Genomic DNA, 12,162 nt, shown 5'->3' with positions numbered 1-12,162 from the left:
GGTACGAGGCCGCCCTTGCAAGTAAGACCACGGACGCCGTAGCAGACTCCGCTATCCGACTTGCGACTAAATTGCTTGGACTTGCGCTGCCCATAGACGACGTGGAGCAACTACGGAAGGACATTAGCGAGGACTATGTTATCGCCCAAGAACTTAAGATAACCTGCGGGTGGTTGTCTTTGAAGTGCGGTAAGTTAATGGCAGTCGCCTCTGCGGCACTTCACGTAGCTCAGCACGTCGACTTGAAGGAGGTACTAGGTTCCTTCGGAACATCTTGGAAGGACTTTAAGAAGGACAGAGAAGTCGAAAAGGTCTTCCAGGCAGCACTTGCTGAGGTACCTGATCAAGTCGCCTCAAGTACCTAGTTAAGTCATTCGTAAGTACTTACTTAAGTCATTCTCAAGTACTTAGTCAAGTCACCGTAAGTACTTAGTCAAGTCATTCGTAAGTACTTAGTCAGGTCATTATTAAGTCGTTCTCAAGTCGTAACCAAGTTACTTGTCAAGTCCTTCAAGTCCCTTAATATAAGATGAGTGGCACCGAAGAACAACCAGAAAAGGCTCCCGTAGAAGATACCAAGATTACCAAGGCTAAATCTCCAGGCAGAGTTGCTGCCGGTAAGAAGCTCGCGGAGATGAACAGGAAGAACAAAGCCAAAAAAGAAGAAAAGGTGGAGGAAAAAGAAGAGGAATCCTTCATTAATCCTGGGTACGTCATTGGCGCGTTAGGAGTTGCTATAGCAGCAGGCAGCCTTTACTTACAATGGCGGGCTACGAAAAAGGTAGAACCACCAACATATCACGCGCCCGTGCACGCACCTGTGGAGCCGGCTGTTAGAAAAAGTAAGATCCCTGAAATGGAGTAATAACCTTCTCGCTTTGTAATATAATGTCAACCGCGTTATTGAAAACTGTTGAAGAAGCAGCTATCATTACTTCCATCGTTGCGGGTATTGGTTGGGTAGGTAAGAAAGTGCTCAAAGAAGACTTTACTGAAGACCCAAGCAAGAGCTTCGCTAACTTTGCTAAGATGACCGCTGCCGTGGGCGGGGCTATCATGGTAAAGGATTACCTACGGAAGGAAAAGTACCTGCCTAACATATAAATGGCTAGCGTGGTCGCAGGTGGAGTTATTGCAGCTTTAGCATTCACTGGAGCTAATTATGGTGGTCAATATTTGGATAGATTAGTTAGAGGTGATCGCAGCGGAGATTTAGCCGCCGAAAGGAAAAGGCATGATTTAGCGCTGGAGAAATATCAGCGAGACGTGGCAGCTTGGAATGAAAAAAGACAAGCTTACAGGGATTGGTTGGACAAGAACTACCAAGACAAAATGCAGGCGGATAAGAACTTCGAAAATACAGACTACGCCTTTAAGCTCTATGCGCAAGCACACCCCGACTTTAGAATGAGAAAGCCCCAGTTTAAGAATTACTACCAGCCTTCTAAGAAACAAAAAGATAGTGAGTTGGTCTTCGTAGGAGTCGCAGGGCTGGCGGGAGGCGTAGCTTTGGCGTATCTGCTCTGAGCTGCGCTCAGATCACTAGTGGCGCCTTTGGCGCCTAGAATATAATGATCGTCTTTTTGGAAAGCGACAAGAATGACTTTACCACTTACTTGAATCCCCCCATCAAAGCCTGTAAGGTTCGGTTGGTTAGTTGCTCTTTGTACAATTCTTGGTATAATTTGATTAATGGCTTTGTCATCGGAACTTCCGGCACCAAACCAAAAATACCAGATTCCCATTACACCCCTATAACACTGGCTAAGGAGCTAGCAAAGCATGGATATACTCTTACCACAGGATTACCCCATGAAATGAAATTCAAGAAAAATAGTGGAAGCGCTAATTTAAAGGGCAGTCCATTGGTAGAACTCCTGGGCCTTACTAGTACCACGATAAATAGCGGCAGTACATATGATGTAAATTGGAAAGTCGCATCCTCTTACGAAGTCTATTGCGATTTAGTCCATAGTTACAACAATGGAGAAAAGTCTTCTCTTATGTCCAAGTTTCTGCCCAAAGGTAATCCATTTGACCCAGTAGAATACACCCCCATTTCTTTGAGCTATGACTTGTCTAATTTGGTAGAAAGCATAAACATCACCATTAAAGTGGACGGAAAGACGGTGGATTTCAACGGGCGAAAGATCAATCTTGTTTTATCCTTCGCTTGAATCAAGCGAAGCGCGATTCTATTCATATAATGGGCCGCGTAGAGGACAAACTCAAGAGGATTTACTATGGGCCTGAAGGCTATTGGAAAGGAGCGTCGGCCATCAAGAAACTCGCGACCGCGGCCAGGGTATCAGATGAAACGGCTAAGAACTGGCTAAGAAAACAAACCCTCTGGCAGGTTTATCTTCCCGTGCCTAAGTACATTCCCAGGCCCAGCTTCACCGTAAATGCCCCCAATGAAGTTCATCAGGCGGATTTGCTTTTCTTGCCGCACGACAAGGTGAGAAGAAAGACCTATAGGTACGCTTTGACCGTAGTTGATATCGCAAGCAGATACAAAGACGCCGAACCCATAACCAGCAAGGATTCTGGGGAAGTCGCAGAAGCCCTAGGTAGGATTTATAAGCGCGTCTTGAAATGGCCTAAGCTGCTGCAAGTGGATGCGGGGACAGAGTTCATGGGCGTGGTTACTAAGACCCTGAAAGACCACAGCACTAAGATTAGGAGAGCCGAAGCAGAGCACCACAGGGGTCAGAGCATCGTCGAAAGATTCAATAAAACCCTGGCTGAGCGTCTCTTTGGGTACCAGTATTGGAAAGAACTGGAAGATCCCTCCAAACGCAACAGGGAATGGACTCAGAGGCTCCCCCAGGTCGTCGCGGCTTTGAACAACGAGGCGGCCAGGGCTACGGGAATGAAACCCAAGGATGCTATGAAGAAGAAACACGTGGAACACAAGTCCTACGTCAGAAGTTCAAGGGCGGTCGGACTGAAGGAAAAAAAGCTACCCCGCAACATAGTGGTCAGATACCTCTATCAGCCGGGGAAACTCGAAGGTGGCAGTAAGAGAGCCACGGATCCTAACTGGTCCCTGGAAACGTATGAGATTTCGAAGTCCGTCACCAAGGAAGGGCAACCCGTGTTGTATTACCTAGATGGCCCAAGTCGTGGATTTGTCAAGGAAGAGCTGCTCATAGTCCCCAAAGACTCAGAGTAGTGCTGCTCCACGCGCCCGATTGCACTCTAGGCATGTCAGTCTTACGTTGCCTCTGCAATGCCCGCGTTTGTTATTTATACGATCCACGGAGAACTGCTGATCGTCATTTGGGTCAAACCTCCATAGTAGAGGTATGTTACACTTGGCACACCTTGCCCCTTTCTTATAGACGTCGTCCACGCATAGGTCGAACGTCATATTTTTTTCTTCGTCGTGCCGCTTGTAGCGAAGGAGTTTCTTAGCAATGTTCCCCTTAGCTACGTCCTCTGGCGTCTTATCGTAGCGCAATTGCGGACCCCAGGCTCTTTTCAACTGCTTGGCATATTCTACGCGACTTACGGCGGTGTAGATAAGGTTGCTCCAACACAGCCGCTGGTCTATGATCCATAAGGTTTCTTTTATGGTAAGCCCTTGCGCGCTGTGGACTGTCATACAATAGCCCAAGCGCCAGTCTGGATGGGAGGTAATTCTTTCCACCTTTTCTATGGGTACCCAGGCTTTATCGTGCGTTACTGCGTTCTGCAGTTGGATGTCGGTACCAGGTACCCAGACGTCGCGGCGCTGCATGCGGGTGTCGTGGGGTTTGTAGCAAACAGGTACGGGATGCGTAGGGAAGCGCTCTCGGTGTATATTTAGCAAATCCTTTTGTATGCGAGACTGCTGCGCGTTTGCTGCTCAGCACCAGATCCTTTGGATGCCATGCGTAAAGGAAGTCCTCGTATTTCTTCGCTCGTACGCGTTTGCGCAGTGTTTTGCATTGCTCGGCGTCACTGAGGCCCCTTAATTCCGCTTTCAGGTTTCTTACTTGATCCTTACTGCGGTAGTCGGCGTTAATTTCCTCCGCATGGTCTACGAAATCTTTCAGCCATTCGTGGGGCATTTCTCCGGATATTGGAGGAGGCTGGCAGGGATCTCCGGCGAATATTACTTGACACTTTCCACGGAGGAATTCTACGAATTCTTTGAGGATTTCCAAAGGTACGGTGCAAATCTCATCCCAAAGTATCACCGGAGGTATGTCGTGGATGGCTTCTGGTACCCACTTTTGGCCATTCCAACGGAAGAAGCTGTGGTACGTTTGAGCGTCGTGGCCCATTTCGCAGAGTTCTCTTTCCAAACGATGTGTTGGCGTTAGCACCTTTATCTTAGGAAAGAGTTCTAACACGCGCGTAGTTTTACCACTGCCGCCGGTACCATAGAGGTAAGAGAAGCGTTGGTAGGAAATAGGGTCCGCAACTGAAGGTAGAGGCTCTTTGGTAGGCGTAATGGAACCCTGGGTGTGCTCGCCGTGATATTCTACGCGGCCTCTCCAAGCTTTGATCTCTTCGTCTTTGACGCGCCATTGGCCACTTTCCGCTAACTCGTCTTCTGTGTAGAATTCTTTCATCTTTTCTAAGACGTGCGGTTTCACGTACAAAGAATCCGTAGCTACGCGCGGGATGTCCTCTTTGTCAAACCGCAGTAACATCGCAAGTAGGTTAATGTGCGCATAGGCTAACATGCTGGCACGCAGATGATAATACTGCGGTCGATGGTCTTGGTAGTAACACAAAGCATTCCATTTGTGTAGTTTATCATCTACGAGGTAATCCCATTTCTCTACAGACACCATCGTTCCTTGATCGTGGGCACGCTTGATGAGGAAGCTTAGCTCACCTTCGTCCGTTATTAGGCGCCGCTGCATATGTTTTTCGCCTTCTTTTGCGCCCTGCGTGAATTTGCCTATGACCACCCGCGCTGTGGGGTTATGCTCCGGTAACCATTGCGTGAAGGCGCTGTGACAGAGTATGGCTTCATGCGCTGTGTATTTTAAAAGTTTGCGCTCTTCAAAGAACTTCAATAGGGGCACCGGTATCCATTCTTTCTCCTGCAGGTGCTTCCCATACCACGCATAGATTATGGGGTGCAGACCCGCTGCTAATTTCCAGGTGGTCAACCGTACAAACCCCGCTGCTGGGGCATCGTAGTGACCATCCAACGCAACACGAAAGAATTGCGAGTCTGGATGCCCGTATCTATCATAATATTCCTTACAATCCCCCAGGCCTTTGAAGCTTGCAGGGTAACAGTGTTTCATATCCAGCGACACGTATTCGTCTTCATCGTATTCCATGTTCCACAGACCGCCGTGGCCGTGTTCTACGCAAGCTTTAGCTATGTCTTTGAACTCCTCCGGCGTGGATTTCCACCCGTTTCTTTTCTTTGCGGCTAAGAAGTCCAAACTGCGACTGCTAAGCACTTCGTCAGAGAAGTCTTCTCCTAAAGTCTCACAGGCGCTTTGAATGCGCAGCTGTTCCACTTCAGGACGATACAAAGTACCATCTTGGGTCATAAATTGACTTCCCTCCGCATCCATTAACCAAATAGAATTCTCGTGCATTAGTTCTGCAAGCGGCGACTCCTTATAAACGCGCGTCTCCTTCTTCTTTGGGAACCTTAACTCCCTCCACGCATGTGCGTTATGCTGGTAAATTACGATAGGCGCACCCCGGCCCCCATACTTGTGCGTCCCGGAGTAAATGAAGCCGTCGGTGATGTCTTTCACGTGTATGCGCCTTTCTAAAGCAACCTCTAACTTCTTGATGTTTTCAATGGTGGCTCCTGCCCTACGAGTAGCATGCTCCCATTTCCTGATGGCTTCTCTTCTCTTCAACGTAAGCTTACCTCCCCTAGAGGAATCCTCGAAGAACTCTCTAACTAACTTACCCACGCAGTTACCCGGATGCCGCATTGGTTTGAGCTTCTTAACGTCCGGGTTCTTAATTTCATACGCACCGTAAATAACCACGGTGACCGGGTAAGCAACTTCGTAGAACAACATGTCGATGCCCACCAGCGCCCCAGGACGCGTGTCCTTGTTTAAAACGAACAGGTCCTTCCTGCCAGACGCCCGTATTGGATTCCTGCCCTTTTCTATTATCCACTCGCCGTCTAAATACTTTATAAACGTCAACTCCAGGCGGTAGTCGCCTTCGGGCATTAAGTCAATTATCCTTTCTGCTCTTTCCTCGTCCATCGTCTCGTCTGTATCTCCCTCCATAAACGTTGTGAAGGCAAAGTCGGCGTCTAAGCGGTCCAGCACCTGAGTTCGCAGTCGGCGCACAGTCTTGTTACTAATGCTTTTGATGGTGTCCATCTATATCTAAGGAATATTTTATCCTCCGTTTGCGACACAAATATTTTAACCTTCGCAAACATAGCAGCAGTAAGGAAATCTTCGCGCAACATGTAACGGGACACGGGTAATTCCCGCGGGGGACGCTAGTGCATAAACACGGGTAATTCCCGGGCGATTCCGAATGGTGACCGCGAGTCCCCCTTACTGCTGCTTATGGGTAATAATTTCTCTAACTATACATAAAAATCTGATTTTGATGTTAAATGTTGTAAGACAATAATAGACATTTTTAGCCTTTAAGTGTTTTCCCAGTCCAGACCACATGTCATTCCACTGACAATAAGATTCTTTGCTTGATTTGTTTCCATATTCACGTGTTTTCTCATTTTAATTTGTGAAACAAAGAAATGATACTCCAGGGTATAATATGTGGTCTGTGATGGAAAAACACTATGCCCAAGCCAAGAAGGTCTATTCTAGAAATACACATATATGAGCTTTAATACTGACTTGAATGTTTGGTGTTGGTCATGAAGCCTCCAGTAACAGGATCTCCTTGATATAAGCCTGACTGCATCTCACCATTACCCTACAAACAACACAGGACTGGTATCAAGTTTTGCCTCATTTTTTTCATTGTTAAAGTCTTACTGTAAGTTACCACTTACTGCCATTTTCATAAACATGCGAACTTGGTAGCTACAAGCTGCATGCTGAAATATGGTTTTTGCTGCTGTCAATCAAAACTAATCAGTCTGTACCTTTCATATTTTTGACTTCATACCAAACAACTTTTTAACATGCTTTAATAATGTGCTTTTTATCGCTAACCATTTAGGTATTGACACATTTTGATGTTTTGATATCATTACATCAATGTAAAAACTCTGCCTGGGCATATCCACCTGGATCTGCCCTGTCGAAACATCAAAGTGAAGCACCCATACCTTATTGGTTAGCAGCAAGGAGCAAATCAAAAACTTGTTGAAGTAAGAATGGTATTTTTTACCTTTTTCAAGACAGATGTACTTGCATTATCAACTTGCTCATCATCATTCCCATCAACATTGCCAGGTTTATCTCCAGATTGTGTTTCTTGTATGAATGATATTGAATTCTGGAATGGATTTTCTTGTTCAATCAAGTCTTTTGCTTGAGATACTTCATGAGTGAACACAGTCTTTGTACTTGTTGTTGGCTCTGTATAAGTCATTCTGACATCATCAGTTGATGATGTTGGTGTTGCCATGGACACCCATGCTGAAGGCCCATCAACATGCCGAACAACTAATGCTGCTGGTTGCTGAATACCTTTCATATAGAGAGTTTATAATAACAGCTATTGTTTTAGATACTCTTAGCACATGTTAAACTTTCATTTTTGTCCCAAAGTCATTTTAGTTGCACTGTTGAATACCTCCACTAAATAGTCAATAATAACTTTAACATCAAAATAGGGTGTTCAAGGGTCTGTAGTTGGGATGATGAGGGTGGGGGATGGGCCTGTGGCATGTTTACTCAAATGTGTCGTAGTAGATAATTTTATCTCCGTAAATACAAAAGATAATAGACTGACGTTTCGGACGTTAGTCTTTCGTCGGAGTCAATTGGAAGGACTAACGTCCAAAACGTCAGTCTATTATCTTTCCTATTTATGGTGATAAAATTATCTACTACGACACATTTGTTTCAGCTAAAAAACACAGACGCAGTCCAAACTAGTTCCAAATCTAGTCGTTATCTACATGTTTACTCAATTTGCTTCTTGAATAGATCTCAGCCATAACATAATCTTCATAAAATTTATGATATCATGATCAATCTCATCCAATAAAGTTTAATATCAAAATTAATATTTTCAAGCATTACCTCTTTGACCATTTCCTTTAGAGACTTCATTTCCATTCTGTGGACTTTTGATTTCTCTCAGTAATCTTGCTGGAATCCTTACTCTTTGAGCTGAGCTTCTATCAAATGAACTATCTAAGAAAGACGTATCTATCTTACTATCCGCCCTATCATGACCCGATGATCCCCCTATTGTACTCCTAGAACTAGAATGTGAAGAACTTGCAGCATTGGCACCCAGAGCAAGTACATCACGTTGGTCCTGTCCTAAAGAACCAGACGTGCTGGAGGTACTTGTACTATTCAATTGCTCGACGTATTTGGAAGCTCTTACTCCAAAACTGACTGATGTTTCTCCTGGTTTGTCATTGCTATTAAAAGTAGAAAGAGCTTGTACAGCAGCACCTGTGAACGAAAGTATTTCTCTAGACTTTTGGGGTTCTTTATCTCTTCCTCTGAGACTTGTCGACAAAGCAGGCTTCATTTCATGGTCACCGTTTTATAGACATGCTTCAAAATTTCGATGAAATATCATATTAATTCACCAGAAAGACATTTTGATGGTTTTCTTGAACTATTTTCTCAGTGTTTTCGTTAAAGTTGACTTGAATGTGCCGCCATATTTTATTTGGGTTTGAAATATTTGAGCCCTCTATCCATACTTCTCAGCGGTTAACTAAACATGTCTCAAACGACCAATCAAAAGGCGTTTTATATTTTGTTTCCTTTGACCAATCAAAAAGGTGTTTCGTATTTTATTTCTTTTGACCAATCATAAGGTGTTTTATATTTTGTTTTTTTTGACCAATCAAAAGGTGTTTTATATTTTGTTTCTTTTGACCAATCAAAACGCTCTTTTTTATACATCTTGATATTTCCCATGAGCCCTAATAAAAATTAGAAATGAACAAAGTCAGCTGAAATGATTACAGAGAATGTTCAAAATGTCGTTTAAATATTTCTTTTTTAGCGTTGATCGTAGGCAATCTCTGAATGAACAATGGCAGCAGTAGATGTTGCAGTTCTTGAAGAGCTTGGAGAGCTTATAGAAGATCTGACAACGACTGGGAAACCATCTCTCGATGAAAAACAAATCAAAAGAGTAAAAAATATTTGCAAGACATCCAACTCATATGTAAATCACGCTTATCATATTCTGATCACACAGCTCAAGAAAAAACACTCCGAAATACGATTTTCCTGTTTTCAGATAATACAAGAGTTATTTAGTAGGTCTCATGTGTTTAGAGAACTTATACTTGGCGAGTTTCAAGTATTTATGGAGTTGGTTATTGGCGTAGACTCCAATATCCCACTACCACCTCCATTGAAAACAGCAAAAACTTTAAAAGAAAAGGGAGTTGAGGCTGTCGAAAGTTGGCACCAGAAATATGGAAGCCACTACAAGAAGCTTGATTTGGGTTATCAATACTTGAAGAGGATCAAACACATTGAATTTGATGCTATTAGGACAAGGTCTTTAGCAGAAAGAAGGCAGGCTGAGGAAAGAGAAAAGAGAAGACAAAAAATCCTACAGAAAAAAATTGACAAAGCTGAGAATGAAATAGCTGAACAGACAGGACATATTGAGTTATGTCTTACAGAAATAAATAACTGCTTTAAACTACTGCTTCCTCATCCAGATGATTATGAAGTGCATTGTTTGGAACTTGAAAAAGAAGACATTACACACCAGATCACTACTGGTAATGACCTGGATACACCAGGAAAAAAAGATGGAAAAGAAAAATCATTAACAAACATGACTTCGAATACTAATAGCAATAGTACTAATGATACTGATATTGAATGTGACGGCAGTAATCAAGAAGATACAGGTACCAAGGAAAACCAAAGAGAAGATTTAGTGAAAGATCATGGTCTTGGCTCACGGTCATATGAAATCAATCTAGAAGTAAATACATTCCAGCCAACAGTAGATGAAACAGAGGATAACACTATTATCATTAATACTGTGAGGGAAATGAACAAAGAAATAACCCATAAGTATCTGCCAATGATTAATCAATGGCTGCAGGTATTTACAAAAGCTGGTCATTCACATCAAAGAATCTTAAGTGTTATTGACTTAAAAAGACAACTTCAGTCAGCTAAAGACAAATTTAATGAACTAAATATTTCTCCAATAAAATTGGGAAATAAAGAAGAAAACAATAGCTGTGATGATGATGACGATGATGAAGATGAGTTTTTAGATGTCCCAGAAAAGGAAGGTATAGAATATATTCCTGAGAACAAGATGGCAGAGTATGGACTTGAATCCATATTACAAAATAAGAGTAGTGCCAATGTCACATCTAGACAGAATGATTCTCTCAAAGATGAAGAAAGTTTCCTCAAACAGTATGGATTTAGTATAAAAGATGCTGAAGATCCAACTTCCCATGCAAGAGCCATTCTTGAAGCAAGGAAGAAACAAAGATCTACAGATTTAAAGGGTAATCAGGCTGATTCTTCAACAACAACCTCTTATGAACCAACAATTGGTAGTTCTTCCTTAGTAGAATCTGAAAAACGCAGCAAGCTACTTGAAAAAGCACCAGTAGTCCCTTTTGATATGGACCTTTATCACTGGGAAGACCCCAACTATGATCCTCCTAAGATCATCAGATCAGACAACTTCAACAATTTTTGGGCTAATAGCGATATGGAAGCTGAACAGTTGTTTAAGGAAGACAAAGGCTCTATGCTAAAGAGAAGAATAACTTTTGGTGGAAAGTTTGAACCAGTCAAGTGGGCTTGCCATGCACCATTGCCTAATGGAAAGCTGTGCCCTAGAAAAGATAGAATAAAATGTCCTTTTCATGGTCTCATAGTTGCAAGAGACGACAAAGGAAATCCCGTAGGTGAAAGAAACATTGATACATCTGCTCCTAGTACCTCCACAAGTCTCAGTCAGGCTACGTCTACTGAGGACTGGAAAGACATCCAGCAAGATATAGAAGCAGCGACTGGTCTTGATCTGGGGAAAAATGTGAAAAAACGAAAGGGACAGAAAACGAAAAGTGGAACTTCTGAAAAGGAACTCTCAAGAAAACAGAAATACTCAAGATTAACAGACATTCACAAATCTACTAAGACTCCAAGAAGTCGTTTAGAAAGGAAAGTACTTAGTAGAGACTCTATGAAACGAGTTGCAGAGGAGATGGATAATTTAGCAACTAAGAGGTTTTTGGATAAATTTGGGGATCAATTTAACTATCAGCTAAGAAAATAAAAAGATAATAATTGAGAGTTAGTAGAGTGCACGCACTAAAGTGCAAACTATATAACCGTGAAACTTTAGCAATACTAAATATCAGAATTTCATGCAAATTCCATTGTTTTCTATTGTTTAATTAGCACTATTTTGTACTATTTTATAGTAATTAGTGTTTCACGGATTAATTGTTTGCACTCTAAACTGTGAATAATATTTAGTACTAATTAGTAGTAATTCATACAGACTGAATCCTTTGTTTCCTTTTGTTTGATTATCACTATTTAGTACTAAAAATTAGGATTTGTTTCACAGGTTTAGTACGAGCACTCTAACACTGCCAAATATTACTAGTATAAGAAAATTTATAAAATATACCTAGAACAATAATATTTGAAATAATATTTAAAAAAATAAAATATAAAAATATTGCACCTGAGGTTATTATTTGTGGAAAGGGAGGTCAGGCAAATAAACTGTTGATGTTAAATAACTATTTCTGAATTACCACAACCATTTGTCCCCCATACATATTGCTTTGACTTTCTTACTTGTAATGAATAGGGGTTACTAGCTTGGACTGCATATTGGGTGTGTTGAATACAACAAGTGCATAAAAAGTTATAACCTAAGAAAGAAAGTTTGCAATGTACTAATGTTTTGGATGTTAGTTCATTCGTCAGAGTAGAGTTTATATAATGCAAGGAGTAAGAAGCCAGGATGATGGAAAGAAAACAGCATAAAATGTCATCATATAAATAAGAGGTATTATTCTCTTTGTATGATCATGTTTGCTTTACA

The 12,162-nt window shown here is 42.2% G+C and overlaps 2 protein-coding genes across 2 annotated transcripts in view; one reads left to right on the top strand and one right to left on the bottom strand.

Annotated features, from left to right (window-relative positions):
- Positions 1-8,775, bottom strand: part of LOC148905169 (uncharacterized) — a 39,405-nt gene extending 30,630 nt beyond the window's left edge. The window contains exons 1-3 of the mRNA XM_089024344.1: positions 8,163-8,775; positions 7,303-7,604; positions 6,804-6,882 (exon numbers count right to left, since the gene is read on the bottom strand). Coding sequence (XP_088880470.1) covers positions 6,804-6,882; positions 7,303-7,604; positions 8,163-8,625 — 844 coding nt within the window. The 5' untranslated portion in view covers positions 8,626-8,775. The remainder of the gene's footprint in view (positions 1-6,803; positions 6,883-7,302; positions 7,605-8,162) is intronic.
- Positions 8,776-9,052: 277 nt separating this feature from the next.
- Positions 9,053-11,525, top strand: LOC116306302 (UV-stimulated scaffold protein A). Its single transcript, XM_031716334.2, has one exon. It carries the CDS (start codon positions 9,142-9,144, stop codon positions 11,377-11,379), a length of 2,238 nt encoding a protein of 745 aa, XP_031572194.2. The 5' UTR covers positions 9,053-9,141; the 3' UTR covers positions 11,380-11,525.
- The last annotated feature ends 637 nt before the right edge of the window (positions 11,526-12,162 follow it).

This window comes from Actinia tenebrosa, unplaced genomic scaffold, assembly GCF_029948245.1.
Source record: "Actinia tenebrosa isolate PJP-AT-01 unplaced genomic scaffold, QUT_ActTen_1.0 PGA_scaffold8__29_contigs__length_14323225, whole genome shotgun sequence".
NCBI classification, from domain to species: Eukaryota; Metazoa; Cnidaria; class Anthozoa; order Actiniaria; family Actiniidae; genus Actinia; species Actinia tenebrosa.
The sequence above is the reverse complement of the archived record's forward strand: the minus strand, read 5'-3'. Positions and strand labels throughout refer to the sequence as shown.